The 23,773-nt window shown below is 34.3% G+C and overlaps 1 protein-coding gene across 1 annotated transcript in view; it reads left to right on the forward strand.

Moving 5' to 3' along the window:
- Positions 1 to 23,773, forward strand: part of mRpS11 (mitochondrial ribosomal protein S11) — a 114,412-nt gene that overhangs the window by 68,384 nt on the left and 22,255 nt on the right. The window contains exons 5-6 of the mRNA XM_090402290.1: positions 7,229 to 7,294; positions 12,126 to 12,242. Of these exons, the coding sequence (XP_090258416.1) occupies positions 7,229 to 7,294; positions 12,126 to 12,233 (174 nt within the window). The 3' untranslated portion in view covers positions 12,234 to 12,242. The remainder of the gene's footprint in view (positions 1 to 7,228; positions 7,295 to 12,125; positions 12,243 to 23,773) is intronic.

Consider the following 23,773-nt stretch of genomic DNA (forward strand, 5'->3'; position numbering starts at 1 on the left):
AGAGTAGGAAATGATTGTGAGACATACAAAAATATTTTGGGAAAATTTGGAGAAAAGAGCAAACTTAATAATAATGGCAAATATCTGTTGGATTTCTACTCAGGACATGGATTGGTTATTGCTAACACCATGTTCCAACATAAAAATGTGCACAAATTCACATGGAGAGAAGAGGCAAGGAATAAGAAAAGTCTCATTGACTATATTATTGTTGATAGTGATGTTTTCTCCCTGGTGCAGGACACCAGAGTGTACAAAGGATTTGAAATTGGAAGTGATCACTATTTAGTCTTGAGCAGGATAAAATTGAATTTCATATTGAAAAGAATAACATGTAAGAAAGTTTTAAAGCGAATAAAAGTTGAGCAGCTCTCAGATGTGAACTGTAGACTAAAATACACAAAGATTATTAAAGAAAAAAATGAAAGAGTTTGAAAACAGGAATCAAACCTTGGAGATTCAGTGGCAAACTCTGAAGAAAACATTGATTGATTCTGCCAGAGAGGCATGTGGTGAGGTTGTCTGCAAGCATAAAAAAATCAGAACTCCCTGGTGGACACAGGAAGTTAAAGAGGCAGTGAAGGAAAAGAAGAAAGCATATCAAAAGTTCCTGTCAAATAAGTCAGCTTGTGTTCTTAGAGAATATAGAGACAAATGCAAGAATGCTAAACACTGTGTAAAATTAGCTAAACAAAAGTCATGGGAAGACTTTGGTAAGATCATAGAAAATAAATATCAAGAAGGTAGCAAAATATTTTGGAGGTTGTTGAAGAAGCTTAGGAATGGCTGTAAAAGGAGTTAGAGATGATAAAGGTGACATGATGATAAAGTATGGAGTAATTACTTTGAAAAACTGCTAAGTGAAACAAGCAGTGATGACAGCACAGTGGTAAAAAAACACTGACCAGGCATGCAGTCAGGAATACATATCCATACTTGAAGTAGAAAAAGCCATCAAAGGCTAGAAATGTGTTGAAAGACAGCAGGAGTAGATGATATTTGACCAGAAATGCTGAAGTATGGTGGTATAAGAGTCTTACCATGGCTGCACTGCATAGTTCAGAAAGCCTTGACAAAGGGACGAATTCCTGATGATTGGAGTAGAGTTCTCATAGTACCAATATATGAAAAGGAGAAATAAAACTGAATGTGAGAATTACAGAGGTATTTCCCCACTGAGTGTTCCTGGCAAGATCTATGCAAGTATACTTGAGAAACGGTTGAGAAGAATTGTGGAAGAAAAACTGGGTGAAGAACAAGTTGGATTCAGGCCAAATAGAGGCTGTCAGAATCAGATCTTCACTTTACAACAAATAGTCGAGAAAGCATGGGAATATAACAAAGATCTGTATTTAAGTTTTGTCGATTTGGAAAAGGCATATGACAAGGTGCCATGAGAGAAGTTATTCAATACGCTACAGTTATATGGTGTCAATGGGGTATTATATCAAGCAATACTTCGTCTTTATTTGAGTTGTAAGTCAGCAGTTAGAATTGAAGGAAGTACAGGAAGATGGTTTAATGTTAAATCTGGTGTGAGACAAGGGTGTACATTATCCCCTCTTTTATTCATTATCTATATGGATCACATTATGAAGGAAAGAGGTATTAAACATGATATCAAAATTTGATATCATGTTTAGAGATGTTAATGTCAGCTCTTTGCTTTATGCGGATGATGTTATACTTCTAAATAAATCTGCTACAAGTCTGCAAGATTCTCTGACTAAATTGAATAACTATTGTAATAGATATGGTATGAAGGTCAGCAATAAAAAGACAAAGACAATGAAAATAGGCAGAATCATTGAAAATGTCAACTGTGTTGTGATTGGAGAACCTGTGGAACAAGTAAAACATTTCAGCTACTTAGGCACGATTTTTACTGAAGATGGTAAATTAAATATAGAAATAGACAACAGAATCAGCAAAGCTGGTATGGTGGGAAGTCAGTTGAATAAATTCATATGGAATAAGAGAGAAATTAGTTGGAACACTAAATTAGCTGTATACAGGACAGTGTTCAAACCAGTTTTAACTTATGGATCTGAGAGCTGGGTCAGAAGTAAAACACTTGACCAAAGACTAGAGACCGCAGATTTGAGAGTCCTGAGAAAGATTATAGCCATGAACAAATGGCATCAATGGCAATATCATATTAAAAACGAGGATATTAGGAAAGAACTTGACATTGTCAGCATCCAGGAATGCATTAGCAGAGCTAATCTCAGGTGGTATGGTCACTTAAACCGAATGGGCGAAGAAAGATTAGCAAAACAAGTGTTCTCTGCCAGGTTGGCAGCAAAATGACCCAGAGGAAGACCAAGATATAGGTGGATTGATACGGTACAAAGTGCCTTAGACGATAGAAATATAAGATCTGATAATGTTGGAGTCTTGACAGATAACAGACTGATTTGGGGAAAAATTGTAGATAGGAAGTTAGTAATGATGTAATTTTTTTTCATGTAGTACTATCATATCCTGTACACCCCTTGAGGGTACATAGCAGGAATTTGATGATGAATAAATGTAATCTGTTGACTTCTTCCAATATCAGTTTTGCCAGTTCTGTTGTTTATTTCCAATTTAATTTGCTATCTTTACTAAAAACAAAATTTTTACTGATACTGAACAAAGAGCTGTAGGCTCTTCGTTCAGTATACAGCCAATGTTTCCAGTGTTTGCTACTATTTTCATCATCTTTGTGTTTTTATTGCTGAATTTCATACCAGTTAGCATATTCTGCAACCCATACTGTATTTATTTTTGAGAGTAATGTGCATAAAATAGAGCTTGGGATTAACACACCCAATTTTACTATTGGGTTTAATGCCAATTTCCTTCAGAATGTGATCCACATACATGATGAATAACAAGGAAGATAAGAGTACTCTTGTTTCACATTGATTTAACATCAGACTATCTTCCTATACATCCTTCAGTACTAACTGCTGACTTACAACTCGGAGTATGTGTTGCTCAGATATTCCGCCAATCTCTTTATGCTATATAATTAAGCATTTTTAACAGCTTTTCTCTGGGCACTTGCGATATGGCTTTTCCATATATACAAACTGCAATTCTTTTTTTTTTTTTGCTCCCTCTCACGAATGGTTATAACCCTGTAGTACATAGCATGGGCAGGAATGTGTTTCTATTTTTTTTTATAACTTTTTATACACTTTTTACCTGTCTGGAATCCTGCTCTAGAAACCAAATGTAATACTTTATAAGCCACTTCAAGCTTCCGGTGAGCAGGGTGATGGTCTCAAGTAGGGAGATGTAATTCATTTACCTCCTAAAGACAGTTGCTTACATCCACATACTCACAGCAGTATTTAAATCATGAGCCTGAGATCAGATACACTAACCAGTCTACCAACAAGACTGGAACTCAACATGTTTTTCAGGTTTCACTACTGTTATTTTTCTTAGCTTTTTCTCAACTATACTTGCATAAATCTTCCTAGCAAATCTTACTTTTTTATAGATGGGTATTATGAAAGCTCTATTCCAGTCATCCAGAATTTGACCTTCTGAATCATGTAGTGCAACCACTGTAAAACTTATATCTGCACACTTGGGCATTTCTGGTTGAATATTATCTGTTTCAGCTGGCTTTCCACATTTCAGGTGTTAGTGGCTTTTCTACCTGAAGTATTGATATGTATCTTTGATTACATTCTTCTTGGCATTTTTTTTTTTGTGCATGCATGTGTATGTATATATATATATCTCGCACACGAAAGGCAGAAAGCCTTGTGTGTTTTGGAGGAGTAACGACCAGTGTAATCTGGTGATATTCTTCTGGAACTGTTGGAGATTGTCCTTTGGGAATGCTCTGTAGGACTGTTCCATAGAATTGAAGAAAGAAGGAAAGATGAGTTTGAGTAGCAGGTTCAGTAGGCATGTAGTTTGACTGTAAAGGGATATTCAGCAGCTGTCGCCCGAGTTCCTGTAGATCTAGCAGAAATGGGAGGCATAGTTCTGCTGAACAGTGGCCATGGAAATATCTGTTGAAGAAACACATTTCAGAACCTGATCTATCTTCTATTTGAAAGTGGCTGAAGAGAGTCTAAAAGAAGTGTTGTATATATCATGCTGATGTTAATTTTCTATGGAAAGATTTGAATAGACTTTTAGTGTGGACAAATGAGTGAGATTGCAGTTTTAATATTAATAAACACAAATAAGGCTACATACTGTTGAACTGTACTTCAGAAAGTGAATGAGTTTCAGGATCTTGGAGTGCTGGTGGAAGTGGACTCAAGTTTCGAGGGCACATTGCAAGTGTTGCAAAGATTTCTGCTATGATAAAAAGTACATTGACATGTAGGGATAAGGAGGTGGTGGTGCCTCTATATAAGGCATTAGTCAGACCACATATGGACTACTGTGCTCAGATTTGGTCACTTAGTTTTAATTGCGATTTGGAAACACTAGAGAGGGTTCAAAGACGAATGACCAAAAGTGATATCAGGACTCTGGAGTGTTGGTTATGATGAGGGGAATATGAATTACAGAGATTGGTAAATGGGAGGAAAAGGAGATATGATACAGACCTTCAAGTTAGTTAATGGATTCTATCAGATTATAGAAAGGTAGTCTAATTATTGGGTTGGCAAATATGTTCGTTCAGTTTATGCGTTAGTACAAGTTTAGCTGCTTTGTCTGTTGCTATTGTTGCGCTATTGCGCAGTTGAAAGGCGACATTTCGCATAACCTTTTAGTGAATTTTCGTTTGGCCCTACTTCAGTTGCATGTGTGTAACATTTTTAGAAATGGAAGGAAATAACGTACATTACTGGTATATTTTGCTTTTTTATTTCAAAAAAGGCAAACGAGCTGTGGAGGTCCATAAAAAAAAAATGCTGCATATATGGGGATGGTGCCTTAACAGAATGTATATGCCAAAAGTGGTTTGTCAAATTCCGCTCTGGAGATTTCGACGTCAGTGATGCACCTGTCACCCGACTGAGGTTGATTCGAGTGGTGTGAAGGATATCGTCAACAAAAATCCGTCTCAAACAATGCAGGAGATTGCTGCAGTACTGAACATTTCCCATACAAGCGTTGTAAACCATTTGCACAAGTTGGGATATGTTTCAAAACTCAAGAAAACGACCCACTTTTGAAGCGGATGATTATGGGATTGCGAGATTGCACCCAAAGAAGATCATGCTCTGTGTGGTGGGATTATAAAGGTGTTGTCCACTACGAGGTGTTACTGTCAGGCAGAATGATTGATTCAACTGTCTATTCATCATCATCATCATCATCACGAATCATGGGCTCACTGCCCGTTGATGTCTGATGCCTGTTTCACTATCTTCTTCCACCTTTCTTTGTCCAGTGCACAGTGTCGCAGTCTTTGTACACCCATTCCACACCAGTCTTTTATATCGTCTATCCATTCTCTGTATGGTCTACCTCTTCTGTTTAAACCATCCAAAATACCAAACGTAAATGTCTTTATCTTCCGGTCCTCACTCATTCTACAGATGTGTCCAAATAATTGCAGCTTCTGTTTTATAATCTTCTGCATTAGATTCTGTTTTGGTTGTATCTTCTGGTAGACCTCTTCATTGGTGATTTTCTCTACCCATCCTATTCTTAGAAGAATCTTCCTGTAACAAGTTCTTTCAAATGCCAAAATTCTTTTTCTTGATTCCTTATTTATTACCCACGTTTCAGATCCGTACAGTACACCGCTGAAAATGCATGTTTCCAATACTCTTAGTTTTGTTTGCAGGCTGATCACTTTACTTTTCCAGATGTTATCAATGGCTTTCAGATTTGTTCTTCCCTTTGCAATCCTGATCTTTATTTCTTTTTTACAGTCCAAGTCATATGTCAGTTTACTTCCCAAATATGTGAATTGTTCTACATTTTCTATATCAGTTCCATCCACTTGTATCTTTTGTTTCATGTTCTTCTCACCAAATACCATTGTCTTTGTTTTTTCAAAGTTCATAACAAGTCCAAATCTCTTCCCTTCCTCATTTAACAGTTTCAGTGTTTTTTTGTAGTTCTCTTTCGTCTTCTTCAATAATAACAATGTCATCTGCAAATCTCAGATTGTTAATTCTCATTCCGTGTACAGATATTCCTTTGGCATCTTCTTTCATTTTATCCATTGCTCTTTCTAAATGTGCGATGAAAATGCTTGATGATATTGGGTCTCCCTGTCTAGTACCCCTGCTTGTTTTAAACCATTTCCCCAAATCATCACCTATTCTAACTGCTGCAACTGCATTCTGGTAAGCATCTTTTAATATAGCTATTAGTTTTTTATCAATTCCATAGGATTCCAGAATTGCTAATGTCACTTTCTGGTCAATACTGTCAAATGCTTTCTGAAAGTCAACAAAACAAGTATATATGTTTTTGTTTTTTCTCCTAGCTTTCTCTGCTATTAACCTCATTGTCAAAATCTGTTGAATTGTAGTTCTATCCTTCCTAAATCCTGCTTGCTCATCTGTAAGGTATGCTTCCAATTGTGTTCTCAATCTTTCTGTCAATATGATCATCACTTTACCAAGGTGACTTATCAAGGCAATTGTTCTATAATTTTTACATTCTAGCTTATTTCCTTTCTCTTGTATAATGTTACTAATATTGATTTCACCCACTCCTCTGTCTATTACTCACAGTTAATGCGACTGGCCCATGCAATTAGCACAAAATGTCCCAAATTTGCAAAGCAGAAAGGAGTTGTCTTTCACCACGACAACGCCAGATTCCACACATTGTTAACAACCCGGAGTAAATTGTTACATCTTGGCTGGGATGTTTTGCTGCATCCTCCATATTCACCAGACCTGGTATCTTCCAATTACTACTTATTCTGATCGTTGCAGAAATCTCTGAATGAGAAAACCTTCACTAATGAGGAGGCTGTCAAAAGACACCTGGATCAGTTTTTCGTCAACAAACCTCAGGAGTTTTATGAACGTGGCATAATGAAGTTGATGGACAGATGGCAAAAGGTCATTGATAGGGTCAAAATATAACTGACTAGTATGTATTATATATATTAAATAAAATGTGCTTCATTCCACTCTGAAAAATCCGAACGAACGTATTTGTCAACCCAATAGATGAAGTTTCATGTTTATTAATATAGAAATTAACACTAGGCAATACCACATTGTGTTTTTCTTATAATGCTCCTAAGTTCCTAGTTTGTTAATGACTGCTATAATGTATATAAATTCTTTTATAGATTGTGCAAGAAAGAGGAATCAAGAAGATCAGAATTGTTATTAAAGGGTTAGGACCAGGAAGAAAAGTAAGTATTAGTACATAATTTAATACTAGATTTATATCTTATCACCAATCATAAGTAAAAAGTCAACACTTCTTTAATGACCCTTGCTCATGAAAGAGACCTATAACACTTGTGTGGTCTAAGGGGTACATAATATTAGGACCTCTGATGAAACCAGTTCAGTCTGCTGTAGGCATCTTATAGTGGATTGAAAACATATGAAATGTACATCCATAGCCTCTTGGTTTCTAACAAGAAATGCTATGCATTTGGCCATCCAGGAAATGTTGAAATTAGTTGCACATTTTGTACCTTGCTCATTTACCATGTATATCTTACATTAGGTGATATTCGAATAGAAATGCTCAAGTATGGAGGTATAAACAATCTTAATTAGAGGGACAAATTCCAGATGATTGGAGTAGAGCTCTCATAGTACTCTTATATATATATATAAAAAAAAAAAAAAGGAAATAAAACTGAATGTGAGAATTAGAGATATTTCTCTACTGAGTCTCCTGATAAGATTTATGCAAGTATACTTAAGAAAGAGTTGAGAAGAATTGTGGAAGGGAAGCTTGGTGAAGAACAAGCTGGATTCAGGCCAAATAGAGGCTGTTAGAATCAGAGTTTCACTTTACGACAAATAATTGGGAATATAACAAAGATCTGTATTTAAGTTTTGTAGATCTGGAAAAGGCATATGGCAGGGTGCCAGGATAGAAGCTATTCAAAACGCTACAGTTATATGGTGTCAATGGGGCATTATATCAAGCAATTCTGTCTTTATTTGAGTTGTAAATCATCAGTTAGAATTGAAGGAAATACAGGAAGATAGTTTATGTTAAATTTGGTGTCACACAAGGATGTAAATTATCCCCACTGTTATTCATTATGTATATGGATCGCATTATGAAGAAAAGTGGTATTAAACCAAATACCAAATTGGAGATGGTAATCTCAGCTCTTTGCTTTATGCGGATGATGTTATACTTCTAAATAAATCCGCTACAAGTCTGCAAGATTCCCTGACTAAATTGAATAACTGTTGTAATAGATATGGTATGAAGGTCAGCAGTAACAAGTCAAAGACAATGAAAATAGGCAGAAACATTGAAAATATCAACTGCATTGTGAATGGAGAACTCATATGAAAAGTAAAACATTTCGGCTACTTAGGCATGATTTTTAGTGAAGATGGTAAATTGAATATGGAAATAGACAACAGAATCAACAAAGCTGGTATGGTAGGAAGTCAACTGAATAAATTTATATGGAATAAGTGAGAAATTAGTCAAAACACTGAATTAACTTTATGCAAGATAGTGTTCAAACCAGTTTTAACTTATGGATCTGAGAGCTGGGTCAGAAATAAAACACTTGACCAAAGACTAGAGACTGCAGATATGAGTCCTGAGAAAGATTAGGAAAGTGAAAGATTAGGCATCAATAGCAGTATCATATTAAAAACAAGGATATTAGGAAAGACCTTGACATTGTCAGCATCCAGGAATGCGTTAGTAGAGCTAATTTCAAGTGGTATTAGCAAAACAAGTATTTTCTATCAGTTTGGCAGAAGACCAAGATATGGGTGGATTGATAAGGTAAAAAGTGCCTTAGAAGATAGAAATATAAGATTTGATAATGTTGGAGTCTTGACAGGTAACAGACTGATTTGGAGGAAAATTGTAGATAGGAAGTTAGTAATGAAGTAAATTTTTCATGAAGTACTATCATATCCTGTACACCCCTTACATGTCGAGGAATTTGATGATGATCTTACATTAAGGAAGACTGTACATAAAGAAAAAAGTCAATCCTTCATGGTGTTCTAAATAGCAGAGTAAGAAATGAATATTAGACATATTGAAATGATTTGATAAACTAAATAGCAAACTTAATAATGGTTAATACCTGTTGGATTTCTGTTCAGAACCAGGTCACCATTACCAACATGTTCCAACATAATGATTTTCACAAACTCTTATGGAGGGAAGATTTAAGAAATAAAAAGTATTGTATTGAATTATTCCAGTTTTGTGACCACATGTTTTTTAAAACTAAACAAGTACTAGAAAACAAACCAACAACAAAAATTTTTTAACGAACTTTCTTGATGTTCATAATACCAATAAACGAACTAATTTTCGTAATTTGTTGTAGTTTGTACTTTAAACTTTTAGTTCTCTTTACCCCTGAAGATAGTCTGACGAGTAATGAAATTTGTAGGGTTTGTTTTTTAGTACTTGTTTAGTTTTAAAAAACAGTTTTTTAATAAACATGTGGTTACAATACTGGAATAATTTGATTGAACTTCTTAACCGCTGAAACCTCTGCATGATTAAGAAAAAGTATTATTAATATGTTATTGTTCATGATGATATCTGTGCTGGCTCAGGACATAAGAGGATTTGCAATAGGATGTGCTCACTATTTAGTTCCGAGCAAGATAAAATTGAATGTCATGCTGAAATGAAAATATATACAAAAGTGTTAAAAAGAATCACTCGAGCACCTTTCAGAGTGAACTATACTCAGCTAATCGACTATTATTCAAGAAAAAATGATACTTTGAAAACAAAGCTTGGAGACGCAGACTCTGAAGAAAAAATTGACTCAACCAGACGGGGATCTGGTGAAATTTTCTGCCAGTATAGAAAAAGCAGATCTCTGGGGTAGACTCGGAAAGAAAAGGCAGTCATAGAAAAGAAAAAAAAGCACATGTACTCTAAGAGAATACAGAGAGAGAAATGTAAGAATGCTATGTATATAAGTAATGACACAAATCATAAACACTTATAAGGATATGTCCCACTAGGAAAGTGGCGAAATATTCTGAAGGTTATTAAAAATAAATAAACGTAGAATTAAAAGAAAGTGTTTTAAAAGGAATCAGATGATGATAAAATGACAAATTGATATTCTATTTATCTGGAGTATTTACTTTGAAATACTGCTAATTGAATTCCAAATATTGTGATCATTATTCATGAAAAACGAACTATGATTGAAAATATTCAAGAGTATGTAGGATTGCACGAGGTAGAAAACCCAAAGGCGACAGGGTAGGTGATAATTGACCAGAAACACTCAAATATGGGATTATAACTGTTTACATTGGCTGCACTGCATAATTAAGAAGACATGGTCAGAAGATTGAATTCCAGATGATTGGAATATAGCTTTCATAGCACCCATCTATAAAAAAGGGAAAATAAAACAATGTCAGAATTGCAATCATTTCCCTATGAATTATTCCATTAAGCCTTATGCAAGCATACTTGAGAAAAGACTAAGAATAATTGTTGGTGAACTTAGGGAAGAATAAGCTGGATTCAGGAAGTTGTCAGAATTATATTTCACTTCATGACAAATAGTTAGAATGGAAATATAACAAGGATCTGTATTTAAGTTTTGCAGATCTGGAAAAAGTATATTATGAAGTGCCCAGAGAAAAGCTGTTCAAAACACAATTATGTTATGACTGGAGCACTATATTGAGCAGTGCATAGGATATAAGATAAGCATGAGACAAGTGCACATTATTCCAATGTTATTCATCATCTTTATGGATCACTTTGAAAGCAAAATTAATAGCGAAATTTGAGATGTTAATCTCCATTCTTTACTTTGTGCAGGTGATGTAAATATTCTTGAATAAATCCAGTACAAGTCTTCAGGATTCTTTAACTAAATTGAACAACTGGTGCAACATATTTGGCATGAAAAAATCAGTAATAAAAAGACAGCGTATAAAATAGGATGTGAGATCATCAAATTCCTGGACTAGATTTCCTTATTCTGAAATAGGTTGCTAGGATACTGCTGTATTACTTTCTTTTGGGCAGTATGGTAAGAAGGGAGATGATATTCACTTTACAGTTTCATTGCATTGTTCTGAAAGCTTACATGTGATTTAGTTTTAATATATATATATATATATATATATATATATATATATATATATATATATATGTATATGTATGTATGTATACACACACACACACACAAACACACTGTCCGACCATAGATACGAGCCTAAGTTGGCTCGGTGCCAAGAAGAGTCAATTCATGTTGAAGGGGAGAAAGAAATTAGGCGATGTACGAATTGGTCACCAAGCAATCAGAATCGTGTGCTTTATACGTAAAATTTTCCAACTGTTATACAAGCAAAATAGTTGCCACTTTATAAGCTACAATACAACTCATCCAACAATATGGATTGATTACCCTATTATGGGAATGGATTCTCCTTCTTCTGACATGCGCAGAAGCGTTGAAGGATCTCGTATCTGTGGGCGTACAGTGCGTGTGTCTATTCTTTTTGCCCCTAAACATGCCAGTAACATGCAAAGTTTCTCATTAATGTAGGTTGAGATATATATATGCTTGCCAGAATTTTATATACCTGAAACCAACAGATTCATTTCCCTTCTAGCAGCTGTGGTTTCAGTTTGGAATAGACAGTGAAACATGTTGAATAAATGCATCTAGAATCAGTTTAAAAAAAATCTACAAGTTGAAACCTGATTATTTATTACTGATGAAAATCTACTCATAGTGAATTACCTTAAAAGAAAAAATAAAGAAAAAATACAGATTCCTTTCTTTGTGACTACTTCTACATGGGCATCTCTTGTGGGATTGATATTAAAAAAAAAGTGTTGTTGCTAAAATCTTTCTTTCTGGATTAAATATATCTGAAACACTTAACCTTGTTTGTTATAATATAATTTATAGACAGTGAAATTCATTTTAGTAATATCCTCTTTAGAATTTTTTTTATAAATTAATTTTGTAGTGATTAAATATGAAAACCAATAAATGTCTTTTTTCCCTTATTTCTTTTTAGTCCTCTGTTAAAGGTCTTCAGATGGGTGGATTAGACATTGTGTCTATAACTGATGTCACTCCTTTTCCTACGCCTGGTCCACGACCAAAGAAACAGAGAAGACTGTAGCTGAGATGTGTAATGTCTTTTACAGAATTTTTAAAACATCTTAAATTAGCATTTTTTTATATGGATTTTTATAAACAAGTTCTTGCAGCTATTGGTATTGGTGAAGGGTTTGGTGGATGACTGTTTTCGAACACTTTCTCAAAGTGGTGGTGGTTTTAAACTATTTATTTATTTATTTAGTATGGCTCACACAGGAAAAGTTACATTACATTAATCCTTAATATATATGGACATAGTGATAGACATATGTACAATAAGAAGACATAATAGTCATAAAAGAGACACTCAAGAATCAAGAATAGGCTTCAGCTGAATGTCTAGGTTGATAATCCAGTCAACTGCACTTGGTGTAGCATGGATGAAGTCTGACAGGTTTTTCACTGTATGCACGTAGGATACATTCTGCTATAATATGATTAATTGTCTGGCGGGGTGATCCAGTCGCACCTGGGTGAGGCAATCATGCCCCATTTGTAAAGGTGGTCTGCACATCTGTCATGGTCGGTGCGGATTCGGTTAAGGGCAGACCAAGTTTTCCGAGGTTGGTCTAAACCCAAAGTTATCTGTGTTGGGTCCACTAATTCATTGAAGATCCCTCTTGAAGTGTTACACCAGGACTCTTTCCACTTCTCCTTCATGTTGAAGCTTGTCTCTGCAAGATTTTTTGCTGTTAAGGGTGTCTTGACTTTAGCCTGTTTATTTCTAGGGGTGGGATGTCTTCATGGATTGGGAGATTTTGGATTTCCGTGATTTTGCTGTATTCATTTAGAAGAAAGTTGGATCTGCAGATGTATGGAGGCGGGATGTTGCTTAGCATTGGGAGCCAGTAGGTTGGGGTTGATTTTACAGTTCCAGAAATAAGGCGCATAGTGGTGTTAAGCTGGGCATCAACCAAATACACATGGGTCCTGTTCAGCCATATGGGTGAGCAGTATTCAGCTGTAGAGAAAACGAGGCCAAGAGCAGTGCAGCGAAGTGTTGTTGCTGCATTAAACTATGCAATTGTGGGATACCACAGAGCTCCATTCTTTTACCTATTCTTTATTCTGTACATAAAGTGTGTGTTTATATATTACACACACACAGAAGTAGATGGTAAATCCAATCTCCACAGTTCGGCAGATAACATACTGATAGCTTTCATTTTACAGACTCAAATAATCAACTTCTAGAATATCTACTTCTACATCCCTATCTTCTGATTTCCAAACCATTCAGTTCTGATAATCTCCTAGTACTGCCAATCTAGTCTTTTGCTAATACCTAAAACTTTAAACACTTTTCTGTTCTAGAGATAACTCTATCCTTCTATCTTTCTTGGCATAAACATATTAAGAGAACTTCCTCATCATCCAAGAAATTAATTTTCTCTTTTAGTCTGGGCATTACTATCAGAATAACTATCTCCATACAAATCACATTTTTGCTCAACTACTGAATATTCTCACATCTTGTTGTCCTAAGGATTTTCTTATGACTCATCCCTTACTAATTCACTCATGTCTTTCATGTTTCCTTTCTACTGCATGTGTTTCCTTCAGGGCTTTTCAATAATGGATTTTTAAGATTTTGAATGTCTCTTTAATATTATCTTTAATTTTAATTTGTTTAATTGAATAAACAGAAAATAGCTAAGCTTTTATGGTAATAGAGCTGCCTCTTAAGTATCCAATTTAAATTTCACTATATTAAAATATTGGAAAAAAATTTTTTTTTAAGGAAGTGATGAACAGTATTTGGTGCCACATATAATTAAGACAATGTAAAATTTCTGGAAATATTGAGGATGAATAGCAAATATATGAACATAGAAATATATAACCAATAACTGAAATGAGACATGAATATAACAAGTAACCAAAGGTCATGAATCAAATGGACTGTGGATTTTTATAGTTAAGAATTAAAACACAAAAAGGAACTTGCCACACACACACACACACACACACACACACACACACACACACACACACGAGGGTGGTCTGAAAATTTCTCGTACGCATCCATGTGAAATTGCAAGTCATTCTATCAAGTAGTTTGTTTTATACATCTGTCTGAAGCAAAAGTGTTGTCTGTATCCCTTGAAATGGATAAAATTGAGTATCGTGCAGTTATAAAATTCTTTATAAAAGAAAGTTTAATGCTAAAAGAAATTAATTCTAAGTTCATAAAAGTTTATGAGCACTCTTCTCCTTCGTTTTCGACAATTAAGAAATGGGCTGCCGAGTTTAAATGTGGCTGTATCAGCCTTGAAGATGATCCACTTGAAGGACGTTCAAAAAGTGTAACAACACCAGAAATCATTTATCGAGTGCATGATATGGTATTGGATGACCGGCGAGTCAAAGTGAATGAAATTGTTGAGACTATAGACATTTCAAAAGAGCTTGTAGGATATATTTTTTTTGAAGAATTGCAAATGAAAAAGCTTTGCGCAAGATGGGTGCCACACTTGCTCACAACAGATCAAAAATGCAGTCGCATTAAAACCTCTGAATAGTCTTAGAGCATTTTAACAAGAATAAAACTGATTTTGTGTGTTGATTTATTACTACGGATGAGACTTGGATTCACCAGCACACACCAGAATCCAAACAGCAGTCAAAAACAGTGGAACAGAAGCAGGTTGTCCAGTGTCAAAGAAGACAAAGTCAGTTCCATCAGCAGGAAATGTCATGGCATCAGTGTTTTGGGATGCTAAAGGCATTTTGTTTATTAATTATCTTGAAAAGGATAAAACAGTAACCGAGGAATATTATTCCAATCTTTTAACCAGACTAGACAAAAGAATTTGTGAGAAAATACCCAGTTTACAGGGAAAAAAAAATCATCTTTCATCAGGACAATGCACCTGCCCCACAAAGGTGTTTCGGCAGTGGGAAAAATTAAGGTTTCTGCACTATGAATTGTTGGAACATCTGCCTTATTCCCCAGATTTGCCTCTCTCTGACTTCTATCTCTTCCTAAAACTAAAAAACCTATTTGCTGGTCAGCGTTTTTTTTTCTTTGAATCGAGAGGTTATTGCAACTGTAGAGGGGTATTTTGCACATCGTACTGAGAAACATTACAGGGACTGTATAATGGCACTGGAGCATCACTGGAATAAATGTATTAGTCTTAAGGAAGGTTATGTTGAAAAATAAAAATAATTTTGAAATTATAAATTTGCTTTTTCATTGTTAGGCCAAGAACTTTTCAGACTACCTGTGTGTGTGTGAGAGAGAGAGAGAGAGAGCTGTAGCACTGGTGTGCTGGCCATTTTCATGGGAATCATCAAATCGTAAACTATGATTTTTTCATATGGTTTAAGAAATTATATATTAAGAAGAATGAAAGTATAACAGGAAGTAATTTATCTTGTGTAATTGCCAAGAGGACCACATTAGATGTTTGCGTATTTGTTGGTTCTTATCATTAGAGATTTGGAGCATTACAATTTTTTTTTTTTTTTCCTTTCCCTTCTTGGAAACCAATAATATCAACCCTTTTTTGATTTCAGGAGTATATTTTAACTGTATTGCATGTAATATTTCTGTAGTGGGACCTTTTGTTATTAGTAATGTGCTTTTGATTTTTTTATATTTGGTATGGGAATATTGCAATCTTGGTAGAGTTCAGTTAAACATGATCTTAAAGAATGGATAATGGATCTGAAGTAGTAAATATCACATCCTGATTGACATTTAAACTTGTCAAGTACATTATGCCATAGTAAAATATCGTTGTAAACTATTTTGGTTTTATGTTTTATTAAATTTTTTAGTTTGTTGTAGTGGCAAAGACAATTTTCTTATTAGAAGATTTGAAGATGTTTTGGGTATAAGGGAATTTTAAGACAGTGTATAATTTTGATAAGTTGCTTTGAGGAAGAAGATACATGATTTTGGACTGAGTGAATGGCATAATCTATTAGTTAGGGATTTTGGTGAGAACAGAAGATATCTTTTGGGTGAGGGAGGCTACGTGAAATCTTCTATTTAACTGGCTTTGATCCTTAAGCAGATTAAGGATTAGGTGATACATCCTCGTATAGGGTTTGTGCTGATTTCAAATATGTATTGTATTTACATTGAAGCCAGATTTGCTAATGAAGTAATTTGCATTAATTCATAGCAATTCAATTTTACTTAATTCCAGAATCAGTTCACTTCAGTTATACTTATGTGAATTTCAGTGCATTATAAGCTTTATTTAAGAACAGTTATGTTGAAGACTAAAATTTGTTTATGTTAAGGAATTTCCAAAAAAAAATAATAGCTGTATCCATCCAGCATGGTATGGTTCTCTCTAATAGTCCAACTTAAACATTTGGCTAATTTTAGTCCAGAAATGTTGCTCACTCAATAGATTTGCACTTGTCAACTAAATGGTGTGCATGTACATGCATTCACACTTTATTTATGGATTGGTTAGCCATCACAAAGAAACTTATTATAAAAGTAAGATGTTCTTTGTATATTCTTGGTACTTGTTTAACCAGTAGGCAGTTCAAGCACAACATGAACTGAGAATGTTTCACTTTATATAATCGTAAAAAAAGTTTTTCACTTAGTTAAAAAAATGAGTTTTATTTGCTAAGAAATTATATTCTTTTCATCTAGGAAAGGCATTGATGAAAAATGTCAGTTTAAAATAATCTGAGAATATATTATACAAAATTTGGCTAGTTATGTTGGGTTATTGCTTAAAATCCTTTATTGGCCTGGTTGACTGAGTCAATAGCATACCTGCTTTCCAAACAACAGGCTTTTGGTTCGAATGCTACTGTATACTGTTTATGATGTCTAAGTCATAGATGGCGGACCTGTGGCATGTAAACGATTTACAGGTGATATTCTTTTATACACTTATAAGTTATTCAACTTTTTTTAAAAAAATTATTTCAATACGTACAAGTTAAATTTTGTTTTACACCAGAGAGCACCTATGAAGACGTACATATGATTGGTGCGGTATTAACAAAAGATCACGTGACCCAAAGACAAAGGCAACCGACAGTGGTTGAGTTGAAATGCTAAATCACTTCAACCAAATTCCATAACATCTGAAACTGTCATAACATTCACTATATATTTCTTAGTTTTAACACATTCATGAAAAAAATATTTCCTTTCGTTTATAGTTCCGACGGAACTTCTCATTACCGACTCGCTCAACTCGCACAAAGTTTCAACCATTGGTTGATTTTTATTGCTGCTTGCTTGCATTTGAGCTGGCAGGGGAAACTCACACAAGCGTTATATGGCATGTTTTAATTCGTGGTAGAATTTTATTTGAAGTTAGCCTTTGTGATCTGTCATAATGACATCGAGAATTTCAAATGCAATCAAACAAACACTTATTTCATATAATTGAAAAATTGGACAATAGATTTTAGTTAGATACTGTGTTTCCTATGCAACATGGTTTTGCTTGAGTCTATACAACGTAGTTTCTGTGAGAGGGGACATATGTTTCATTAGTTAGCGCGTTTTTATTCCAGCTGTCTGTAATTACACTTTGTTGAGAAATATATTACACAGACTGCAAAAGGCTCTGTACCTTATTTAGGGATACAATAAAACTACTTGTTTTCTTGCATCTGCGGTATAATGGCTGTTGGGGATGGCGTGTTGTTAACCGCGGGGAGCGAGTCGCTATCGCCTTGCCGTGAACATGTTTAAACATTTTTTGTGTGCAAGGTATATGCAAAAAATGTTTTTTTTTTTTTTCATAAAGTAAAATCAGGTGCGATTTATATTCGAGGGCGAGTTATTTTTGAAGAAATATGGTAAGCGCTTCACCGACAAGTTGATATCCTTCTGCTGCTTCCCCTGCTCAACTAACTTCGATGGTGAGTTACAATGCATAAATATTTTTCTCACTACCTTTTTTTTTTCTTTCCAAACCAACATCATTAAAATCAATTTAATGATACAATAATCAATTTACTGAATAATATTATAAATTTATATATAAATAAATATTATAAATAAATAAAATATTATTTATAAAATTATTATTATTAAGAGAGACCTCCAGGGAGTCAGAGACTCATCGAGGGAGGCCACATACTACACATGCCAGTTATCCTACTTATTCTTGAATTCATTCACACTGCTTGCACTCACAACATCCAATGGCAATCCATTCCAATCACGCATGACCCTCTGAGAGAAGAATCTAGCCCTCACACCCTTCTTGGCGGCCTTCATTCTCAGCTTCGAAGGATGCCCTCTCGTCCTTTCCTCACCCTCCATAAATTGAAAAATTCCATCAATTGAAATCCTGTATGACCCTTTCTGAATTATTAATGTTTATCCCACTTACAATGCTAATACTAACATTCTATCCTGTACAACATTTCATGGATGGGGTTCATATAACACTAGGATTATAGTTACTTAACATGTTTTTTTTTTTTTTTTCCCCTGGCTCTTCAATTAGAAGATCTGGATTTTTTTAAGCCAAGATGATGCTTGCTTATATAGCTTTTTTTTTTTTTTTTTCCATAAGTAAATGCTGGTAAGTGACACAGTCAAAGATAACCTGGTTTGCTTTTGGAAGTATGGCAAAAGGGGCAAAAAAAAAGTTATTTTAGTTTGTGGAAGGGAAAATTTTATTGCAGCTGACTCGCTATAGCAAAGACTCGTGTAACAAACTCACTTACTATATCAAATTACTGGAAAGTTACAATCAAAGTTGCATAAGTTAATCATGCTGTTGTCATCCTCATTTGCCGATGTTGGTTTGAGGCCACTATGAATACTAGCTTTTCAGTCCAGTCTATCTGGAGCCAAGCTGTTTGAATTTCTATAACAGTTCAAACCACTTATGCTCCTTAATGTTTTCTTCTTGGTCTTTCTATTGGTATCTTTCCTTCTACTCTTATGTTTTGGAGAATTTGAAGAAGCCTTTCAATAGGCATTCTATACTTGCATCCATACCATTGTTTTTCTCTAATTTTTACTCTTATTGGAATATGACTGTAATTATTCTCTGATCAGATTGGTTTTCATTTCAGTGCACGCTGTTTTAACTTGCATCTCCACACCAAACTGTAGGAAGTACATTGAGTTGAGCTGCTGTGCTTTGAGTTCTTTGGAGAGGTATTTTTTCAAATGTTTTTAAGTTTGGTCATGATAGACCAACCTGGATTTAATCTGTGATTAATATGCCCAAGAAATAAAAAAAAAATTACTTGTTCCAGTTTTTCTCTCCAATTCTAAGTTAAGTTCTCTCTTTTTATTTATTGCTGTTGTTTTATTAAAATTTATCTACATTGCATGGTCCTTGCTGTTTTTATGTAGGTTTTCAGTCATATACTTTGTGTTTCTTATCTGCAGGACTTGAAAAATGTGCTCATCTACTCATCTCTATGAGTTTAAAAAAAAATCAGAAGAGGAGCTGGTTTAATTGTCAGTTTTATGTATGCAATGTGATTTATTTATTGTATCTATTAGAGAATGCTGGTCATTACAAATACCTGTTTTGTTGATTATCACCACTGATTTTGTTGTAATGGAATATGACCAATGAGAGATAATATATGCACACATTTCATCTTTAGAGAGAGAGAGAGCACTCGGTTGTGCTGTGAAGTAGCCAGTGAATCACATGGCAACCCAAAATAGGTACATAGCAGAGAGCAATAATTTGCTTATAAAAGAAGTATTATTTTCCAAAAATATTTCATTATATTGATACAAACCTTTTTTTTTCCTCCCCTTTTCTGAATTGCTGTTGTGACATTACTTGTTCATCTGACAAATGTTTAGAACCAATCAGAGTTCAGAAATGCATCAGTGTAGTGCATTTCTGAATGTGTTTTAGACCTCAGGGTTTTATTTTATTGAGAAGTTTATGACACTGAATATTTTCAACATTTGCTTATTATATCAGAGATGAAGTTGCTATTTTTCCATAAAAGCGATTTAAGGTAAGTGTTAGAATCAAAAATGTAGCAAAAAATGATATTATTAATAATAAATAAATAAATGGCCTGACTTCCAAAATGCATAATTTTTTCTTCACAAACCAATAAACACTAATAAAAGTATCTAACATGTTGGCTTCAACACTGAAACACTGATAATTACTCAGGGTTAAAATTAGCCATAGCATTAATAAAAGCTTATAAATTTACTAGATGCAGAAATAAACACGACTGATATACTCCATGGTAGAGGTACACCTAGGCTAACATTTGATGAGTGAGATTTATGCCTGATCCAGCACAGAATATTTTGAGCCATGCATTATCCGTAAATAATTCTATATAATTTGTTTATTTTATATGATGTAAATTTTGCTTTTTACGGTTAATCCCTGGTTTTCTTTCAAGCATATGCTAAACAGATATGGTGAGAGTGGATATACCTGTGTTGACACCTCTTGACTGTATTTCAGTAGTTCTAACTGCTCCAAATCTTATTGTTAGTGTATTTTTATAGTACCGAAATATGATAGCATTTTCTCTCCTTCCTTAGTTTTTTATTTATTTTTTGTTTTGAGATTTCAATTTATTTTTGCTTGTCTATAAAACTGTAATAGAGATTTGTTTTTTCCTCTCATTAATTCAGATGATTTTAATAGAATCTGTTGCATTTGCTCTTTTAAAATGTTACTCATAAGTTGCCTTAATTCTGTTGTGTATAATTCTTATCAATAAATTTTGTTGTGACATAATAATGTTATTGATCTATAGTTAGCACATTCTTGACTACAATTCTTCCTGAACTGGTTGAATAACTGCACTAAATAATGATCTGCTGTTTCTCCACCATATTTCCAGAACCTTATCAGTATTTCATCTCTATCTGGGTCTTTATCTGTGTTCTGTTGATTTGTTTGATCATAACATCTATTTCCCCTCTTTAATATTTCTGTGATCCCTTTTTATTTTTTACCCAACTTTTTTATCCCCCCCCCACATCATTATCAGTTCTTTTACAGAAAAGTTTAAAATGGTCTTTCCATACTTAGAAAATTTCTGAACTTCACCAGTTAAATTGCCTTTTATCTTTCATTTTTAGTGGTATACGTTTGTATTTTTGAGAGTGGTATAGGTTTGCATTTTATTGTACTATATCAGTGTTTCTTAATCTGCTTTCATGTGTGCCCCATTTTTTAATATTAATTTTTGTGCCCCCCCGCCCTCCTCCTTTGCAATTCTTGTGTTGAGACACTGACAAAATCCATAATAGTTAGCAAAAAAAAAAACAAAAAAACTAGGAATTAATTTTTAAATATTTATACAAATTTAAATACATCAAAATCTTTTGAAAATTGTATAGATCTGGCATCACGGCACAGACCGTGAATCATGTCGGCCTTTCGGAAACATTTGTAATAATTTCATCACAGTAAGTCTCAAATGTTCTGGAAATGTTTCTGCAAGTATAAATAAGACTTGAAATGGCAAGATGGCAGTAATACTGCAACAGTGAGAAGTCAATGGTCACCGTTATTTTACTGCTATTCGCATTGACTGTGATACACAGCATAAAAACAATCTTTACTAGTGTAGAAAAATGGATAAATTTTTAATTGCATGTAAGTGGGCATCTGATAATTGTGGAGCACTGACGTCAAGAAATTCAGGTTCACAGAATATCATTCCAAAAGTAAAATCAAGAAAGTATGTAGCAGAATATTTAGATTTCGATTTTACAAAGACTGAAGTAAATGATAAAGAAAGACCACTGTGTGTTATGTGTTCGAATATTTTGGCGGCTGATAGCATGAATATTTCAGAATAAACTTAAAAGACATTTGGAAACACTTCATAAGGAGTTAGTTAACATACCCCGAAAGGTCTTTGCTGCCAAACTGAAATGTTTTGAAAAAGCACATCTAAAATTCTTTGTCAACATTGTTAAATGATTTTCAATAGTTGCAAATAAAACTTCGTGTTGCTTGTCTGCCTTGTAGGTTTTGATAAATTCATCTAGCATTTAAAAAAAAAAAAAAAAGCTTTGTCTGTAAATGAAAAAGCCTTACTAGCTTCTTACAAAGTTGCATATAAAATAGCTAGGTGCAAAAAGTCCAACACTATCAGAGAAGACCACTTATTTGTGATGAAATTGAGCTATTAGAGACATTCTTTTTGGACATATTTGAGAAATGAAATATATTAAATGTGCAACTCCAAGGAAAAAATACACATATCTTAGAGATGAGTGACAAAGTTAATGCTTTTTGTAAAAAAAAACTAGTTATGGAACAAAAAGGTAAAGCAACAAAAATTAGAAATATTTGCAAATGTGGATGAATTTATCAAAACCTACAAGGCAGACAAGCAACACGAAGTTTTATTTGCAGCTATTGAAAATCATTTAACAATGTTGACAAAGAATTTTAGAAACTATTTTATAGCTGATAACAACATAATGGCAATGTACGAGTGGGTTTGAAACCCGTTTCAAATTACCCCTGAGAGGTTCTCAATTGAAGAAGAGGAACAATTTATAGACGACGTCAAGCGGTGCAATCAAAAGACACTTTGCATCTAAATCGCTATTTGAATTTTGGGCTAGTGTTGATGAATTTTCTGCACTAAAGTCAAGAGTTTTTCATGCACTTTTGCCATTTCCAACATCTTTTGGTGAAATCGGGTTTTCTGCAGTGGTTGCCTTAAAAACAAAATATAGATCTCAGTTAAATATAGAAAGAGAACTAAGAGTGTCAATTTCCAATGTATCTTCATCACGCACCCTCTGTCCAAAAAGAAACCAAACTCTTCAAAAATGGAAAAAACTAGTGGCGCCACCTTGTTGTATCTTTTTGTTGTCGAAAGCGGCAACCTTCATTAGTGTTGTGTCAACTTTTTATGACATTTGTTTCATTAGAAGCAGAGTTATAGTGCCAAGAGTGACAGTGCGTTTTGATGAACAGTCAGTCACGATATTCATGCGTTGTGTCAACTTTTTATGACATTTGTTTCATTAGAAGCAGAGTTATAGTGCCAAGAGTGACAGTGCGTTTTGATGAACAGTCAGTCACGATATTCATGCGTTGTGTCAACTTTTTATGACATTTGTTTCATTAGAAGCAGAGTTATAGTGCCAAGAGTGACAGTGTGTTTTGATGAACAGTCAGTCACGATATTCATGCCGTACGTGATGAATTCTCGCTATCAATCGCTACAAAACTTCGAGATAAAACTCTCCATTGACCGTTAGGCCAGGTGGAACAAATTCTTTTTTTTTTTTTTGGATAATGCTCTTGAAATCACAGAAACAAATCAGCATTGTCTTTACTTTTGACTTCTCCAAGCGACTTTTTTCAGATGCCTTCTTCTGGTGGTCTCCACTCAGCACTCTGGTGCTTTGTTTAGGACTCATACTCAAAACTCCAAGTTTCGTCACCAGTAATGATCGTTTCAAGGAAGTTTGAGTCCTTACGAGCGATTTTAATGTGGTCCTTGCAGTGTTCAGTTCGATACATTTTGTGGTCGTCGGTCAACTTGTGGGCAACAAATCGTGAATTCAATTTATGAAGGCCCAAACTCTCAGTCAAAATGTTGTGCACAGTTGATTTTGGAATCCCCAATTCATCT

The sequence above is a fragment of the Typopeltis vanoorti genome, chromosome 13, assembly GCF_054136105.1.
Source record: "Typopeltis vanoorti isolate ZY-2024b chromosome 13, IOZ_Tvanoo_1.0, whole genome shotgun sequence".
In the NCBI taxonomy this organism is placed as follows: domain Eukaryota; kingdom Metazoa; phylum Arthropoda; class Arachnida; order Uropygi; family Thelyphonidae; genus Typopeltis; species Typopeltis vanoorti.